Here is a 17,708-nt window from a genome sequence, read left to right as displayed (position 1 = left end):
TGTTCCTCCTTTCCCGGCATGCACTTTGTGGCTACGTGCGCGCCACGTGACCCAGCGTCTGTCAACATGAGTGGGCACTGCTGGGCAGGGGAAGCAGCTGGATAAGAGACGGGAGCTGTGACCTGCAGTTATTCACATTTATTTTTCTGTACTTTTTAAACAGACAAGCTGGTATTGTGCGCGACTGTCACGAGATGCCGGTACATGCGCCGTTTTAAACCTTACAGGAAGTATAACTTTGTCTGAAAGCTTTTGCTTAACTGAACTCAGTAGTTCGCTCCGAGGCTAGCTAGGTAGATAACGATAGCAGCACCTCAGTCGCTAGACGGTGGACGGTTTTCCCCATCAATTGAAATTTACCTCCGAGTGGCTGACATGTCCGTATAACGCGTTAAACACTTGCTGTTTAGCCGGGCTTATGTTTGTTGCCGATGTTAGTTCCCAGATTAGAAGATTCCAGGTCGACCTAGGAAGTGTTTGCTCCACTGTGTGCGTGTATCTTTAAACTAGCTTTTTTTTTTTAGTGTTGCATTGCCGTTTTAAACTGTGTACACGGCTCAGTTGGGACCACGCTATACGTCGTTGCAACTTCCAGCGCCGACGGCTTCACTTGTCCAGTGACAAAGAAGCTATGGATGCCTGAAGCAGGAGAATGAGTGCGAGCTTTCAATGGAGAGGATGTCACCATCTTTCACCGAAGACTGTCCTGCTTAGCGTATCGATTAGCTGACCGGCAACTTCGCAACAGAACTGGGTCCGAGCGGCTGCTGCTGCTTTTCTTCACTTTATTAATTAGTCACGTCCAGATCTTCTGTCCCATGGCTGCAGCAAGCGGGGTCAACATGCTGTCCCAGCACGGAGAGGTGGCACTGGCTGGTCCAGGAGGAGCAGGGATGCCCGCGGTGTCTCTTACCAATACATCGGTGTCTTCTACACCGACACCAGATCCCAATAACCGGGGGTGCGAGAACGGCGCCTTGATGGACTCCTTTGGGATCTTCCTGCAAGGTCTTCTCGCTGTGATGGCTTTCAGCACGCTCATGTGTAAGTATGGCTAATGCTCTGCTGTGTCAGATATCTGACACCAGCTGCTGATGTAAGCGGGTATCATCCAATAGCAACACTCTGATAATCAAATGTGATATTGATTTCAGCTGGGAGGGTTGAGGTAAATCTATACAGAGCCAGACAAACGACATTAATATGTGTAAATCTAAATGCAGGGGTTTCACTTCACTGTAACAGCATACCAATTAGAGTCACTTGTTGGGGCTTTTTTGGCTGTGTTGATCATTTAAAAAAAAAAAAAAAATACTTCCTCTCTGCATTTCCTGGCACATTTGACCTCTCATGCTGCATGTACTCCATATACTGCTGAACTTTGCAAAAATAAATGAAAATGACTTTGTTTGGATGTTGCTGTAGTTTTCACATTTCTGCTTGGCAGTCAGTTGAGGAAGCAATCGCAGTGGAGAAGAAAGATATAAAATGTTGCTTTCTTTTGATTGGGTGATGTGCAGATAGAAAACTGTCCTAAGTAGTTTCAGAATATGTTTTTTAAATAAAGTGTTGTATCTCAAGTGATGGTCACTCTATATATCCTGTAGGTGCTTCACAGTAACAGCTACTAATGAGGTTTCTTTGTCTCAACTAGCATATATGGATTTCAGAAGTAGAAATCATCTTATTATTATTATTATTATTATTTTATTTATTTATTTTATTTATTTATTTATTTATTTTATAAACTATTTAGAGAGACCATCTTAAATAGGATTTGAAAACTGAAGTATCACTGAGTTTTCAAAACACTACTTCTTTCAGTTGTTTAGGGGTTGCCACACTGGATCACCTGCCTCTGTCTCACCCTTTAACTCGCCTCTGTGCATGTCCCTCTTCTCTACATCTGTAAACATTCTCTGTTCTTCTCACAACCTCAGAATCACAATCAGAATTAGCTTTATTGACATAAGCTCTCAATGTAAACAGAACAGACGCACAATTGCAACATGACACAGACAATAATATGTGCAATGGTGCAGAGTCCAACAACATTCCTCTCATTTGTCTGCAGCAGTAGCATAGTTTCTAACAGCACCTTCCTGGTCAACACAAACCGGTGGCAGTCATCATTAACCCAGACCTGAACCAATCTTGTTTCAAGGTTGCATTCATAATGAGCATTGTATTTAATTTCATGATGAGGGTCCTTCCTAATGGGTCTGATGTTAAGAGCGCACCGAAGTATAAATGTCTTTATAACTCAGAGAGCTCTCATACTGGGAGTTAGAAATACTGAAATAATACTTACAGTAATGTAATACTTAAAATGTGGGGCATGGGTATGAAATGGCAGGACAACCCCATTGATTGCCTTCTTTTAGTGTCCTTTACTGAGCACTCATGGTTCACTTCACCTCTTCAGACTGGACGTTTAGTTTGATCTCAGCTACACACCTGAAAAGTTTTATAAATGCATCACACACACACACACACACACACACACACACACACACACACACACACACACACACACACACACACACACACACACACACACACACACAAAACATGTAGTAAACCTTATCAAACATGCTGTCTTATGTAGTCAACATAGATTGTAGTGCAACACTATATCTAGTTTTTCTTTTTTCTTTGGCTGTCCTTGTCTCGTGATGGCTAAATGTCATCTTGGTGACACCTACTGCAGCATGAGACTGTTCGCTAGATTGTCTCTAGTTGCTTGTTGTCATTAAGCTCATCTTCTTTTACTTCTCCATGTGGACAGACTGTAAAACTTTTCTTTTTACACCTCAGGCTAAGGTAGCTTTACATTAGAAATTGGCAGGCAAATGTCCATAAACACAGACAAGGAAACGCTGGCACAGAAGATTGGGTTCAGCCAGTGTCTGGCACCAAACTGGCAGCTGTGTGACCTAATGAGAGAAGCCTTAGTTTTATGTGGCTCAGCAGCCTCGCAGCAGTGAGTAGTTTTTTTTTGTTTTTTTTTCTGGGCAGAAGGAGGAAGCAGAGGCCTCTGTCTGCCTTCACATCACACCCAGCTGTAAGTGGGGTGTGTTGGTTATGAAGTCACACTCGTTCGGAGCACAAACTGAGCTCATCGTTTTCCGTAAAAAGCAGCCCTCAGTATATATTTGGACAGAGCAACAACAACATTTAGTTTAAGTTTACAAAAGTGAGGTAGTTTGATGTCCACTTTCCATGATGGAGCCATAAAGCAAAGACTTGAGTGAAGCAGATTGCTTCCCAGAATAACAGTCACACCGATGCACACATACAGTGGCTTTAGTGTTTGTTACCCAGCAGGAGTGCTTAGCAAACAGTTCACTAATAGCTTAATTTGTACCACTTTATTTCATGTATCTTTAAATTGGGCAGACTAGATGAACAGTTTTCCTTCTAACACTGATTTATTGATTCTCTCCCTTTGCGACATTTTGAAAGAAGCATCCATTCCCTTTCACTTAAACTCTCATAGCTAATAGTTTCATGTCAGCTTGATTAGAAACTCTTTGATTTCTCGCTTGTTCACTTAATTGACTGATATCAGGGCAACGACGGCAAGAGTCTTAGAATAAACCGGTATTCATATACGAAAGCAATAAAATGCTCACTGGAGGTTTGATGGCTCAGAGGAGGGTTGGGTAACTTTGTTTAATGAAAACAAGAGAGAATGTTTGAATGTGTGCAACTCTGTTTGCAAAATCCCACTATCTGTGTGGCACTCTCTTTCCTCTACAGTGAAGCGCTTCAGGGAGCCCAAACATGAGAGGAGACCCTGGAAGATCTGGTAAGGGAATCGAGCCAGCGCTAAATTAATTTCTATGCAAAGAAACCGCATGAGACCCACTGGAGTGCCTTGGAAGTAACGTAAGCGTGTATGTGCAGGTTTCTGGACACCTCAAAACAGGCAATTGGGATGCTCTTCATCCACTTTGCTAATGTCTATTTGTCGGACCTCACAGAGGAGGATCCCTGCTCATTGTGAGTATTTGGATGTCTCTGATAAATCAGAGTAATCTTTTTAAAATGAAGATAATTTAACTTTGTAGACACTCAGTTCACATTAATTTTCCATTTTCCCTCCAGATACCTCATTAATTTCTTGTTAGATGCTTCTCTGGGCATGTTGCTGATCTATGCAGGGGTAAGAGCCGTCAGTGCTATTGTAGAATGGAGGCAATGGGACTCCCTGCGTTTTGGAGAATACGGTGAGGACAGTGCCTGTGATGTCCAGTGGAGGGCAGTAGCTGCCCTTGCTATTATAGCGCTTCAGTGCCATTTCCTACCCTTTCAATGCTTTACTTTGTTCTGTTGGCAATTATGTAACACCAAAGCAGTGACATCTAATATTTTTGTACTATATATATGTGTGTGTGTGTGTGTGTGTGTGTGTGTGTGTGTGTATATGTGAAATACATAATCATGGTTTTAGACAATCATCTGTCTCCCCAGGAGAGCCAGTGCAGTGCACAGCGTGGCTGGGGCAGTGTATCCTCTACATTCTCATCATGATGTTTGAGAAAGTCCTTATCATGTTGGTCCTCCTCATCCCCCAGTGGAAGCAGGTCAGTAGAAGAGTGTGTTTTTCGTACATGATCATACTATACATGCGAGGTAAATTCACTTTACACGGGTCAGCCCTGCCTCTCACTCGGCATGCTGCTCTGGTCTTGTTTTCTACACCTGAACGTTTTGGTGGGTGTTGTGCTAGTTTGTTTAGGAGTAATTTGGGAAGTTTAGTACACAAAGATGATGCCCAGAGAACTTGTGTAAATACAGTAAAACATGGTTATAGAGAGTTATTATATTTTTGTAATTTCTACAATTTAGTTTAGGTTCAGCTAGTTTCCAGAGTTTCAGTTTAGTTTTTTGGAAATGTTTTAGTTTAATTCATGTTAATTTCAGTCTTAGTCTTTATTAATTATTGTTTGGAGGGCATATATCAGTGGTAAGATCTACAAAAATCAGTACAGATATTTAAAAAAAAGAAAAAAACACTTTTTGAAAGCAGTTGACTCAGTGTTGTCGACATCAAGTCTCAGTAAATAATATATTAAACCTCATGAAGCAACTTTTAATTTAATTTTTTTTTACCAATCCAACAAATACAAATTTTGTGCTATATTTTAGTTTAGTTTTTTCAAATGTGTAGTTTTTATATTTATATAGTTTCAGGTTTTATTTAGTTATATTTAACAATAATAACCTTGGTCCTACATCACTGTGTATACAATAAGGCACACTTAAACAGCATTTTCTGAGTCATTACTCAAAAGCATTTGTAAGTAATGATTTATATTTTTAAGTATTCCCTGGAGAAGGTATTTTGTTATGCTACTAACAGTTTTACTTTCACATTGAGATATACACTTACATAATTACCATTTAATAATTAAATTAATCTCACAAATGATGAGGACACACAGCATCTTTCTTTGGGTGTTTCAGTATGAGCACAAAGCTAACAGCCAAGCAAGTTGTCCAAAGAGCACTTAACTGTGATTTTAATATTGCAGCATTAGAAAAAGAGTCCGTAATCCGTCACTGTGTTTGTTACCTGCTGAAGGTCAGCCTCTGGCAGTTTGACTGGGGTTAGTGTACACTCGGGTTTAACTTCACTCTGGGTTCTTCAGTACTACCTTTGTTGGCTCTGCAGATGTTTTCAGAGTCTGTGTGGTGTGAGCAGCAGTTGTTCCTGGCCCAGGGTGCAGCTTGCATTTAATTGAGAAACTATTGCATTCATTCCCCTGCTGGACTTGACCCAGGGGCACTGAAAGCATTAATTCCTAACCACTGGGCCTCCAAAGACAGTTTTTTCATGCCCAAAACAGTTTGTTGTGCTGTACTTTAGCAATTGTGGCGCACTGATTATTTGAGACCTCAGTGTTGGGGGGGGGATGAACGCACCTCAGGCCATGCGGTGACTACGTAAGCTACGCAAATTACGTGCGGGATCCGCCTTTCCCTCGTCTCACTATGAGCGTCGGTCGTTGACAACTTCTATACATGATAGAAAAGTTCTTCTTGTCGGGAAAGAAAAAAAAAGCCTTCAGAGTAAAGTGTCGTTACGGCAGTGAGGTAAAAATGTGGCCTCTCCTCCAGATTTCACCGAATAACAGCAGCGTTAACGTGCTAGCTAGCAGAGCACATCCAAGGTGGGAGAGCATCTTTTGGCGTCTTCGCCTCTTTTATTTAAAAAAAATTTAGTAGTTCTGTGGTTTTGTGTCCGGTTAAAGTAACAGTAATTTTCATTTTAGTCTGTGCGTGAAATAATGGTCTAAAACCACGGGGTTACAGCTTAAAAAAAAAAAAGAAAAAAAGAAAAAGAAATAAAAGGTTGTTTATCTGCAACACGTTAATTTAACGGTAATACTGCTGTAATTGTAGTAACCGCGATTTACAGCACAGGGATGATGCCTCATTGATGCCTATCTATGCATACTATACAGTCTGCAGATTTGCCAGCTTTCCTCTTTCTTTCCTTTGTATTTGCAGCAGCTGTTTTCCATTCAGCTTGTTTTCTTAAATGCCGCACATTTGCTTATATTTGCTTATATTTCGCTTGAATATGACAGACCCGTCCCGACCCCATTTAAGACTATAATATTGTCATTGTACAATAATATTATGGGCTGCATGTTTAACCATCAAAAGTTAATGCTGTCACTAAGTGCAACATTATATTTGTGCTTGTTGTGTTTGTTTGTGTGGCAGCTGGCACTCCTCAAGCCTATACACAATCCTGCCCTGGAACTGGCCATCGTTATGCTCATCGTTCCGTTCTTCGTAAATGTAAGTCTGCCCTTATCTTATCTTTCTTCTCTTTTTTGTCTGAATTTTACATCTCCTGCAAAACCAATATTACATGTCTAGCAGGGGTGGAAGAAAAATTGTTTAATTTGAGGACCTAGTTTGTAGTTGAAACAATGTGATAAATCACAATGTATGTTACTCAACAAATCAAAAAATGTTACAAGTCACAATTACATGAATGAAGTGAGTGAAGTACTGCGATAATATTGTGTCACTAACGTGCAGTGAGACATTGTCATTGGTTACCAAAATCATCAGTGCCCATTGTATTGCATGCACACAAAGGTAAAAGCTGTTTCTCTAGTTTTGGTGGATTTTTAAAAACCGTTTGAATCAGTTCTGTAGAAAAATCATCCACCTGTATTTTCTGTGTCACGTAGGCCCTAATGTTCTGGGTAGTAGATAATTTCTTAATGAAGAAACATAGGACAAAAGCAAAGCTTGAAGAGAGGGAAGAGGACTCACGGGGGAACGGCAAGGTGCGATACAGAAGAGCTCTTTCCCATGATGACTCGGAGTCAGAGGTAAGTTTAACTGGAAAGCTAATGCTAAAGGAGACAGATTCAACTGACACATACCATTTTCATTTCTTCAGTCCATCTGTGTCTCTCTGTCTCTCTTTTTTTTTAACCCAGTAATCTTCTTTTGAGCTCAAACCTAATAAAAAGTGGTACATCGCATTTTTTGATTTGATTGATTTGATTTTTATTGATTAGCATTCAAATATCTCAGTGAAGACATAATAAAGATTACCACAAAGCAAGAAAGCATGAGACAAGGCTAATCAAAAGGTATTGGCTGAAGCATTTGCTTATTACCCCAACCCTTTTAACAAAAGATCTTTTTGCATGCAGCTCCTGTACACAGGGCTCGAAGCAAAGAATAAAACAAAGCAAAAACAAAACAAACAAGATAAGTAACTACATCAAAGCAAAAGAATCAAGAGTTTGGTTTTTGTTTTTTTTGCTCTTTTCATTCTATATATATATATATATATATATATATATATATATATATATATATATATATATATATATATATATATATATATATATAATTTTTTTTATTTTATTTTTATTTTTTTTCTAATACTCTACTTTTAAACAAGGAAAATGAACTACACCTTTTTAAAATCACTGTCATAACTATTCCACAGGTTAACTCCTCTAACAGAAACACATCTCTGCTTTATATTTGTCCTTATCTTGTTTTTTTTAAAGAAATCTGTTCCCCTTAAGTCATATTGACTCTCTCTGACTTTGAACGGCTTTTGAGTACTGGGGCAAAGCAAGTTATTTTGTGCTTTATACATTATCTGTGCCATTTTATATTCAACTAAATCATAAAATTTCTGGGTATTCAGATTAATAAACAAAATGTTAGTTGGTTCTATATAGTTTGATTGGTTTATAATTCTTATAGCTCTTTTTTGTAACTTGAAAATAGGAAGAGTGTTCGTTTTATATGCATTACCCCATATTTCCAGACAATAAGTCATATATGGAAGCAACAGAGTACAATAAAGTGTGTATAATGATTTTTTGTTCAGGACATTTACACAGTAAATGTTTCAGTGCTACTGTGGTCCTCTAACTAGTGGTTTACTTTATAGCTGGTAAACTAGTGTTTACATATCTCTTCTCCACACACACACACACACACAGTATTCATTCATCATTCATTCAATAACATTTTTCAAATGTTAGGACAGATAGGATGGCATCTCCATAAAACCTCTCTTGACATGTCTAGATGACATTAAAGCTTGGTTGGCTCTAAACTTTTTAAATTTTAATGAAAAGAAGACAGAAGTGTTGGTGTTTGGACCCAGTGGTCCCTGTGAGTCCTCCTCTGTTGTTTTAGGATCCCTGGAAGTCTATTTTAAATCTGTTGTTACTGACCTTGGTTTTAAGTTGGACAGTGATTTTAAATTGGACAACCAAATCAGAGCAGTGGTGAAGTCCAGTTTTTATCATTTAAGGCGACTGGCAAGAGTAAAATCTTTTCTTTCGAGGCAGCACCTTGAAACAGTGATCCATGCTTTTATTTCTTCCCGCCTGGACTACTGTAACTCACTTTATGTGTGGGTCAGTCAGTCATTGCTCTCACGTCTGCAGCTGGTTCAAAATGCGGCTGCACGACTCCTAACAGGAACTCGAAAAAGAGAGCATATAACCCCCGTGCTGGCCTCTCTGCACTGGCTGCCTGTGTCTTTTAGAGTTAATTTTAAAATTCTTATGTTTGTTTTTAAATGCCTTCACAGTCTTGCCCCGCCTTACCTCTCTGAGCTTCTTCATCCCCACATACCCACAATACCCTGTCGGTCTCTCAGGTCAGCTGACCAGCTGCTCCTGGAGGTACCGAGATCCAGGAGGAAGCTCAGAGGGGACAGGGCCTTCTCTATTGTGGCTCCAAAATTATGGAATAATTTGCCCATGCATGTTAGAGAGGCCCCTTCACTGTCCACTTTTAAATCACGTCTTAAAACCCACTTTTATTCCTTGGCTTTTAACCTCAGTGAGACTTAGTTTCTCTTTTAATTGAAGTAGTTATTTAATTAATGATTTCACTCTTCTTTTATTTGTTCTTTATTTATATCTCATGTAATTTTATTTTACAGTTCCAATGTACAGCACTTTGTGTCAGCTGTGGTTGTTTTAAAGTGCTTTATAAATAAAGTTGATGAGATAGTCCCTAGATTTTCTGGAATTTTATACTGTTATGCACATGCTGTTACCATACCACAGAGTTGTGGACACACACGTATTTGTGTAGGCGGCTCCTTCGTTCTGCAGCGGGCCAGTGGCGCAATGGATAACGCGTCTGACTACGGATCAGAAGATTCTAGGTTCGACTCCTGGCTGGCTCGTAGCTTTTTTTTTTTTTTTTTTTTTTCTTTTTTTTTTTTTCTTTTCTTTTCCTTTTGGTGTTAGATTGACAGTAGTACTCAGTGACTGTTGTCCCTTGCTGGAAGTTTTTTTTTTTTTGTTTTTTTTTTGAAGGGGGGGGGGCAGTGTTCTTGTTTCCTTAGCAGGTGTTGATTAGGAAAATGAAATGATCCAGACAGGGTGTAGCATTTTTAAACAGTTGTTAGATTAAAATTTAAAAAGTAAAGTAAAGGATACATGGGAGAAATAGTCTTTGCAATGTTTGTTCATCAGAGGGCACTCAGCAACTTTGCTGTTAGAAACATGCCACAAAGTCAACAACCGGCTGGTCCAAGTAGAGTAGGGCAGAGTATAAATGCGTATTATTATTTTCATGTTATCTTAGCAAGGACTCAGAAATCAATACACATATTATTATCCTTTGACTGAAATGATTTTTGGCCTGTAAAATTGGTGGTTGTTTTTAAGTTCATGTGCAGTGTTACAGATTTGTATATATTTGATGTATGTATGTTCAATCTCAAAGCAATATCAGGCTTACTTTTGAGGCATTTGAACACTGTAGCAGTCATGCAGCGTTGACAAACGCAAGCTTTGTGTTACTTCCTTCTTCTTGTGTGTTGCTGTTGAATACCACATGCAGTCAGCAGAGCAATAGACTGTGGGGGATGGGCTGAGCTGTAGTAAAACGCATGTATTCCTGTAGGGAGGCACTGCATTCCACTGCGGGCCAGTGGCGCAATGGATAACGCGTCTGACTACGGATCAGAAGATTCTAGGTTCGACTCCTGGCTGGCTCGTATATGTTTTATTTTCTGGGTTGCTTTGATTTGGTTGAAATAATAGAAGCAATTATTGTTATTCTTGCATAAGATGAGAACAGTCATACTATGAATACATTTTCTCTGACCTACTTAACGCTATAGTAAAATTACAGCATAACTTCGTTAAATAAAGCTACAATGACTAGCTTTTAAGATTCAGGAGTTTGTAACCTTTTCTGTGGAGAGATTTTAGGGCATTTTGTGACCACAATATTGAGCATAAGTCCAGTATTTAATCACTCTCCAAATTCCTCTTTATGAAAAACACTACAACTCTCCTTAAAGGGGACCTGAAACACTGCACATATAAAGGCTAATTTACACAATAGAGCACTGCTCTCAACCACTGACATGGATGTAACAGAATCAATAACTCAGAGGAAAATAAAGACACTAAAACCAAAAATCAGTTTAAGGGGATCACATTTGTGCTGTCTTTGCTACAACAATGAGTTTTAATTAATTGGCTGTTAATGTCTAGCGTTTCTTGTCCCCTTTAACGCAGTCATCTTTTCCCTCCTATTTATTTGTGAAGTAGTGTTTACTCCAGCTTCTGTTAGGATGTGTTTACATTGTGAAACAATATCAAATGGATTTTGAAAGCATGAAAGGTCACAGCAGTGCAGTTTAGCTTCCCTTTCCGAGAAAGTGTTGCTGCTACACGTGGACCTTGCACCCAGGGCACAACTGTGGGGGATGGGCCACAGTGGTTGAACCATGGGGCCAGTGGCGCAATGGATAACGCGTCTGACTACGGATCAGAAGATTCTAGGTTCGACTCCTGGCTGGCTCGGAACTTTTCTTTTTTCTTTCTGGGGTTACATTGACGGTAGTACTCAGTAAAGTCTTTCTTTTTTTTGTTTCCTTTTCCACATGTTAAAATACAAAATTAGCAGGGGTTGATTATGAAATGATGCAGACATGTATTGGCTTTTTAAACAGTTGTTAAGTGAAACTTTAATTCGACTCCTCGCTGGCTTGTGATCTTTTCATGTATTAAGTTGTGCTATTACTTTAGATTTTGTTAGTTTGTAAAATAAAACAGTCATTCCCACTGTTTTTTTTTTTCTTCTTTTTTTTCTTAGTGAGAATATTAGACAATATAAAATTATGCTATCATGCTTTCGTATTATGCTCATTTGGGAGCTCGAGTTTTATGTGGGAGGTCTTCTTTGTTAGGTTTATGTGCTTTACTCTGCCCCCCCCCTAGATTGGCTAGATTGGAATATGATTGTGCTTTTATGGGAACGGGCTCTAAAACATCTGGAGGGCAAATATAAAAAGAAATATTTCTGTGTTTATCCCCATTGTGTGATCAAGCACTTTAGAGTAAACAGTGCACCTGGGAGTCAACATGATAATGATGATGGCAGTCATCGTGGATCTTTTTTTTTTTTCTTGTTTTTGTTTGTTTGTTTGTTTGTTTGTTTGTTTGTTTGTTTTTAAATGTAACCGTTAACCTCGTCTAACCTTTGAGGTTTGATATATCTCTGTCTCTCCTTCGTTTTCCTCAGATCCTTTTCTCTGCAGATGACGAAATGGATGAGTCTGATGAAGACGATGTCCGTCGACTCACTGGTGTGAAGATGGTGAAAAAGAAGAAGCTTCGCATGGGGATCCCTGTCTGACCTGCGTGCCTAGCTTTACTGTTAGGATCAAAAAGTCTGCGTACATTTCCCCGTTCCCCTACAGATTGTGTGATATTGCCTTCAATCAGTGACCTTCAATTACAAAATAATACACTGTATCTGAAGCTCCTTTACCATTGGCTCCTGGAGGACAGCTATATGAACTTTTTTTTTAGCAGTCGACCATTTTTCTTTCCTTTGTTTTTTTTTTATTTTTTTATCATTGTTTATTTTAAACATGGCTCTCATGATGTGAGTGTTGTGTTTCAGGACACTGGGAAAAACAATGAGTGAAGTTACTGTTAAATCCTTAATGTAATAGGAAAACTGAACTGGCTCCAGCAGAGCCAAATATGATGTACTGGGTTACATTTGATATCCTTCCGAAGTGCACCCTCCTCCCCCCAAAACAAACAAACAAAAATGAGCAAACAAAAAAAAAAAAAGATGTATTCCTTGTGTTCATTCCACGTTAACATCTGTCCTGTTGTCGTCACATGTAGATGCCCCACCATGGCCCGTGTTATACGTGTGTCTGTGACGGTGTGTACAATTGCACACCCTTTAACTTTAACAGGAGCATTATGTCAGGTTTTGAATCACTGTATTGACTCTACCGTATATCTTGTACGTGATGTTACATTAGTCGAATGGAGCACATTAATCCTTGCAGCAATCTTCCATTTCTTTTAACAAAGACATCTGAAGTCTCTTTTGAACTGTTGAACCTGTAAGACTGCAAGCGCTGCACTGCAGCATCCTTCTAATGTCAGCTCAGCCACTGTTTTTTCTGTAAGCAAACGACTGCAACATGTCTGACTCTTTTACTGATGTGCTCTGACTGTATGTTTTAGTCCTTGAATGTACTTTTTTTTTTTTTTTTTAAGTTTTGAGTGTTTTACTTTCGGGCCAAAAAAGGTGAGTATGCTCATCCCAAAAGTGTTTTTTCAGTAAATATGGGAACAGGTTCTTGCACAATTTCCCATTTTTCTCAGCTTTTGCCTTTCCCCGTTCTAATGTGTGGGGTTTTTTTGTTTTGTTTTTTTCCTTTGTTATTGTTGTGTTTTTGTTTTGTAGTTCCAACAATGTGCCTGAGTTAAATTACCAGCAGTCTTTTTATTTTTGGTTTTGGTTCGGTTTTGTTTTCTTTGACTGTTTTAAGCAGAGCTCGAGATCTCCAGAGGGGTATACTACGAAGACAGTTTTAACACAGCCAGGCTTTCTTTGTGTTAGTATCATCTTATTAGTACATGCACATTCCAGTAAAAATGTGGAACTTCATTCAGTGGTTTATTAAGATACAGCTTAACAACTTGCACAAATGAAATACATTCCCCTAGCATAGAATCTACATTGCGCTTAACACATGCTGTAAGTGAAAATGTGAGACTTCTGCTAATTTTTAAACTGAAACTCAGAACATAACCTGCTCCTGTCCAGTAATGGAGTCACATTAGTGACACAAAACTCTGAGTTTAAGCTCAACATAGTTTTCTAAACCACTAATCTCACTTTGCAGTACACCCCTCAGGCATGAAGCACCATCCAGCAGGCTCTAATCTTAAGAATGTGACGTACATAGACCTCTAAACTGTAAACAGTAAGTGCAGACCAGGCAGCTGAGAGAAAGGGTGTGCTTGTGTGTGTGATTTAACACACACACACTAGTGTGTGTATATAAACTGGCATGTCCTGAATATATGTGTGACTGCTGGTCCTGTTTAAAGTAAAAGGCGTGACTTAAACTACAATGATTACAGTGCTGCTGATGATTTCATTCTGATGTTTTTGGCATGTTGGTAAAGAAGGAAAGACTGTGCGTTTTTAAAAAGGGGAAAGTACGGGACAGTGCAGAAGTCATGGTAACTGTCAGCTGAACTAGGACAAAGAGGGCTTTAGTATTTTGCAGAGCTTAATCTACTTCATGAACAACATCTGATGGAAATAAGTTATCATATAAATGCTTTCCAAATAAACGGTATGATACAGAATGAAAGTAGTGGATTACCTTTCTGTTGTGGCAGAGAAAAGGTGTTCCCTGACCGGGAATCGAACCCGGGCCGCGGCGGTGAGAGCGCCGAATCCTAACCACTAGACCACCAGGGATTGAAAGGGACCACGGTGTGACGTCATAAAATGTGTAAACGCATTTATGTTAAAAAAAAACAAAGGGGGATGATGTTCATCCCAAAACTGTTTTTCATACCTTGACTTTTAAACTTTGTATTTATTTTATAAAAGTGAGATTCAAAGATATTCATTGATATCTGCATTTGCTTTGTTTTGTTTTTTTAAAGCCATGTTTAAACAACAAAATTACAACACGGTGATGATTTCAGCATCTCTTTAATTGTGGGGATTGCTTGCTGTTTACCACTAGGGGTAACGCTTTCCTTATCAGAGTCGACCGGTAATGATTGTGTTCCCAGAAATAGATCTGCTTTCAGCAAATACACATGCAGTAATTAAGCACCAGGAGCCATTCTTAGGGGCTCTTTACAGTTCACGACATGTTGGATCAACAGCTTAATTTAAAAGGCACCTTTTGTCTCTTTGTCTAAGACTTTTTGTCTATTTATTACTTTTACTGTAAGTACCATGTTCTGCTCAAAAACATATAATTTGTTGCGTTTGATATTTTAAGTGTTGTGGTTTTAAATGCTGATGATGGAGCTCCAAGCCAGTTGTTTAAGGGTGAAGGATATATTTAACGGGCCAGCATAAACATACATGTGTAATGAGATGCTCTAAACATCGCACTGGGAAAAGTCTTAATAATCATCATAATCATCATCTGCACAAACGGGTAATCCAAATGATGGCTAAAAGTCCTATAACTGCTTTGACTGCTCTAAGTGGGTAACAATCACATACAAACAGTAACGAGTCTTACTGTGTGTCACTGAGTTAAAACAGTGATGAGTCGGTGTTTCCATGATCCCACAGCTCACACCTTGAATTTAAACACTGATGCCAAGTCTAATGAGTAATATTGCCTAAACTGTTTGCTTACTTGTTCCAGGCTAAAAAGAAAAGTGTAAACGCATTTAAAACAATCCGGATCGAGTGCATAAAGTAACATGATATTAAGTCCTAATGGTCCATACGAACAGATTTGGCAGAGAATGCGTACTGAAAACACAACTGGTCCAGATTGACATTTGGGCGGCTCTTACTGGTCCAGCCCTTATTTTGATGGTTAACTGGCTGAAAATGCTTTTTATGACATCCCAACAAGAAACATCCTCTTGCCTAAATCAAGTTATTGAACTGAGTAAGCAGATTCCCAAGAACTGGCTCTACAAGGCGGTACTGCTGGGTGGTGATCACTAGTTTAATGTAGTCCAAAGTGCAAAGCTCTACAGAGACATTTTCAAAAGAGGATGTGAGTGCAGGGTTAACCGGAGGAGGAGGTGTAGCCTTCTGCCACTCCTGTTGTGTCTTGAAATTGTCAGCTGTTGGCCTGTAAGCTTATCGTTAACCCCATTCCAGCTGTACTATCCTTCACGTCACACCTAATAATACACTGTGACAACAGGCAGTGGAACCGATGGCAGGGGGGACCTGACTGACTCACTGCAGGCTGACACAGGACTATATATAATGTCTGGGGGACAGACACACACACACAACAGAATAACAACCAACAAATCAATTACACTGTCTGCGGGATCAGAGCACCAACTCTAACAGCCATGTCACAGGTACGTTACATCACCTCACATACAGCAAATGAATACACAATGAATCCACGCTTAACCAGAGAGTCACATACGTTTTATTTGCCCTTATTTTCTTTACTGTAGCCAGGCGAGGTAAAAAAGAAGCGCCCACCGATGAAGGAAGAGGACCTCAAAGGAGCCCGCAGTAAACTGGGACTGAAGGGCGAGGTTAAGAGTAAGACCTATGAGGTCATGGTGGAGTGTGGTGAGTAAAGTCTTTGCTGTCTGCAAAGGCATTATGTCTTCCTGGAATAACAAGTATGAACTCATGGGCGCATAGACCGTAAACATGACTATGTATATCTCGTAAAAACAGACTAGTTGACTTTGTGTTGTATTCGTGTCCGATTGTTTAAAAGAGAGAGAGAGGGGGGGAAAAAACGAGTTCCCTGACCGGGAATCGAACCCGGGCCGCGGCGGTGAGAGCGCCGAATCCTAACCACTAGACCACCAGGGAGAGCTGAAACTACGAAAACATGTATCACTTTTAAAGGACACACCGACGATGAGTTCCCTGTGTTTCGTGTAGTTTTCTTGATAATAAATCACCAATGGTTTCTGTCGGAGTGAGTGGAGGGACATTTTATAGCTTCTTCAAACATTGACATTGGACTCTATGAAGAAGTAAATACAGAAAAAAAGTCCTACGACAGCACTATCTCACGAACATTGCACACATACACATCCATATAAGTGTACTAGATGTCCACACTCCAAACACCTCATAGTCTGATAGAGTTTTAATAGCAGCTTACTTGGACATGACGTTGAATGATTAGTATTCCTTTGGGGTTGGTGCCTGGTACTAAGAAGTGCCTGATTAAAAATTTGAATGTCAAATTCTCAACTATGAATCGAGGAAGTGCCACAAATAGAGAGTGTTTTTCTGACATGTGTCTTGTGTCTCTGTCTCGTTCTGTGATCAGAACGCGCGGGCAAAGTTGCTCCATCTGTGTTCAGTGGTGTGAGGACAGGAAAGGAGACCGTGCTTGACCAGCCCACATCTGCCAAAGCTCCTGGAGCCAGTGTGTTCAGCAAGTGAAGCACACTGCAACCTGAAACCAAACAAATAGCACAGGATGAACATGCACACTGTTGGCTTTGTGCTTCAGACTCAGAGACTTTTAAGTGTGTGCTTCTTCCTGCTTTAATGAAAAATGTAAGAAAGATTAATTGAAGACAGATGAATGTGGTTCATTGCTATGATTATATATTGTGAAAAAAATGTTTGTTTTTTTTACTTGTGTTCAGCATTTTCCTAAATAAACTCTCACTGTGACAAGCAACCTTAAGACTTTTATTTCAACATATTATAATCTGCTTATTGTAATCCAATTATTGTAAAAGTAAAAAAAAAAAAAACACTTTCGAACAAATGTTTTTTAATGCAAATGTGCACATCTGCACCAAAATACAAATGTGTGATAAATCCTGATGTTCTATTATTGTACAGGACTGTAAAGCTCTTTCTTTTAAAGTTATGTGTTAACAAATCTCTAGATTTTCAGAGGCCTTCCCTAAGTATCAAAAAAATAAATGTTCATTTGTTGTATTTTAAACGCTGATCCCTAACTAGTGAACAAATAGAAATGTGGGGGTTGGTCAGCATAGTGCCACAAAATGAGTTACCAGATCTGGCTAGGTCTGGAATAGAGAAGAGCCAACATCAATAGTTGTTCGCCAAAATTGCAACACAACAAATAAGCAGACAAAAATCTACTTTACTGTCTGCGGAGATTATGTCTACTTATGTTTCTGGGCTAAATGACAAACACATCTTTACATAAATGCTGATGATGAGAAATGATA

General features: G+C 39.3%; 1 protein-coding gene and 5 non-coding genes across 8 annotated transcripts; 4 read left to right on the top strand and 2 right to left on the bottom strand.

Annotated features, from left to right (window-relative positions):
* Positions 1 to 40: 40 nt before the first annotated feature.
* LOC101486085 (store-operated calcium entry regulator STIMATE) lies at positions 41 to 17,185 on the top strand. Of its 3 annotated transcripts, XM_023152505.2 has the most exons (10): positions 61 to 1,044; positions 3,763 to 3,811; positions 3,910 to 4,005; positions 4,111 to 4,232; positions 4,477 to 4,589; positions 6,739 to 6,816; positions 7,218 to 7,361; positions 12,064 to 12,171; positions 15,984 to 16,104; positions 16,826 to 17,185. In XM_023152505.2, the coding sequence occupies exons 1-10, from the start codon at positions 819 to 821 to the stop codon at positions 16,939 to 16,941; spliced, it is 1,173 nt and encodes a 390-aa protein (XP_023008273.1). In that variant the 5' UTR covers positions 61 to 818; the 3' UTR covers positions 16,942 to 17,185. The 3 variants fall into 3 exon arrangements, with proteins under 3 accessions (XP_023008272.1, XP_023008273.1, XP_012772979.1); XM_023152504.3 differs by lacking the exons at positions 15,984 to 16,104; positions 16,826 to 17,185 and having other exon boundaries at positions 41 to 200; positions 525 to 1,044; positions 12,064 to 14,431; XM_012917525.3 differs by lacking the exons at positions 61 to 1,044; positions 3,763 to 3,811; positions 3,910 to 4,005; ... (3 more) ...; positions 7,218 to 7,361; positions 12,064 to 12,171 and adding an exon at positions 15,729 to 15,881.
* trnar-acg (transfer RNA arginine (anticodon ACG)) lies at positions 9,634 to 9,706 on the top strand. The gene has a single exon. It is a non-coding gene; the product is annotated as a tRNA-Arg (tRNA).
* Positions 10,453 to 10,525, top strand: trnar-acg (transfer RNA arginine (anticodon ACG)). The gene has a single exon. It is a non-coding gene; the product is annotated as a tRNA-Arg (tRNA).
* On the top strand, positions 11,270 to 11,342 carry trnar-acg (transfer RNA arginine (anticodon ACG)). Its single transcript has one exon. It is a non-coding gene; the product is annotated as a tRNA-Arg (tRNA).
* Positions 14,212 to 14,283, bottom strand: trnae-cuc (transfer RNA glutamic acid (anticodon CUC)). The gene has a single exon. It is a non-coding gene; the product is annotated as a tRNA-Glu (tRNA).
* Positions 16,285 to 16,356, bottom strand: trnae-cuc (transfer RNA glutamic acid (anticodon CUC)). Its single transcript has one exon. It is a non-coding gene; the product is annotated as a tRNA-Glu (tRNA).
* Positions 17,186 to 17,708: the final 523 nt, after the last annotated feature.

Source organism: Maylandia zebra, linkage group LG5 (assembly GCF_041146795.1).
Source record: "Maylandia zebra isolate NMK-2024a linkage group LG5, Mzebra_GT3a, whole genome shotgun sequence".
NCBI classification, from domain to species: domain Eukaryota; kingdom Metazoa; phylum Chordata; class Actinopteri; order Cichliformes; family Cichlidae; genus Maylandia; species Maylandia zebra.
This window is presented reverse-complemented; position numbering and strand designations above follow the sequence as displayed.

Excerpts from the sequence above, each read along its gene's own strand:
- LOC101486085 (XM_023152505.2), top strand. The coding sequence starts at position 819 with ATGGCTGCAGCAAGCGGGGTCAACATGCTGTCCCAGCACGGAGAGGTG. Across the intron at positions 4,006-4,110 it reads GAGGAGGATCCCTGCTCATT|ATACCTCATTAATTTCTTGT; the intron begins GTGAGTATTTGG and ends TTTTCCCTCCAG. Across the intron at positions 7,362-12,063 it reads ATGATGACTCGGAGTCAGAG|ATCCTTTTCTCTGCAGATGA; the intron begins GTAAGTTTAACT and ends CGTTTTCCTCAG.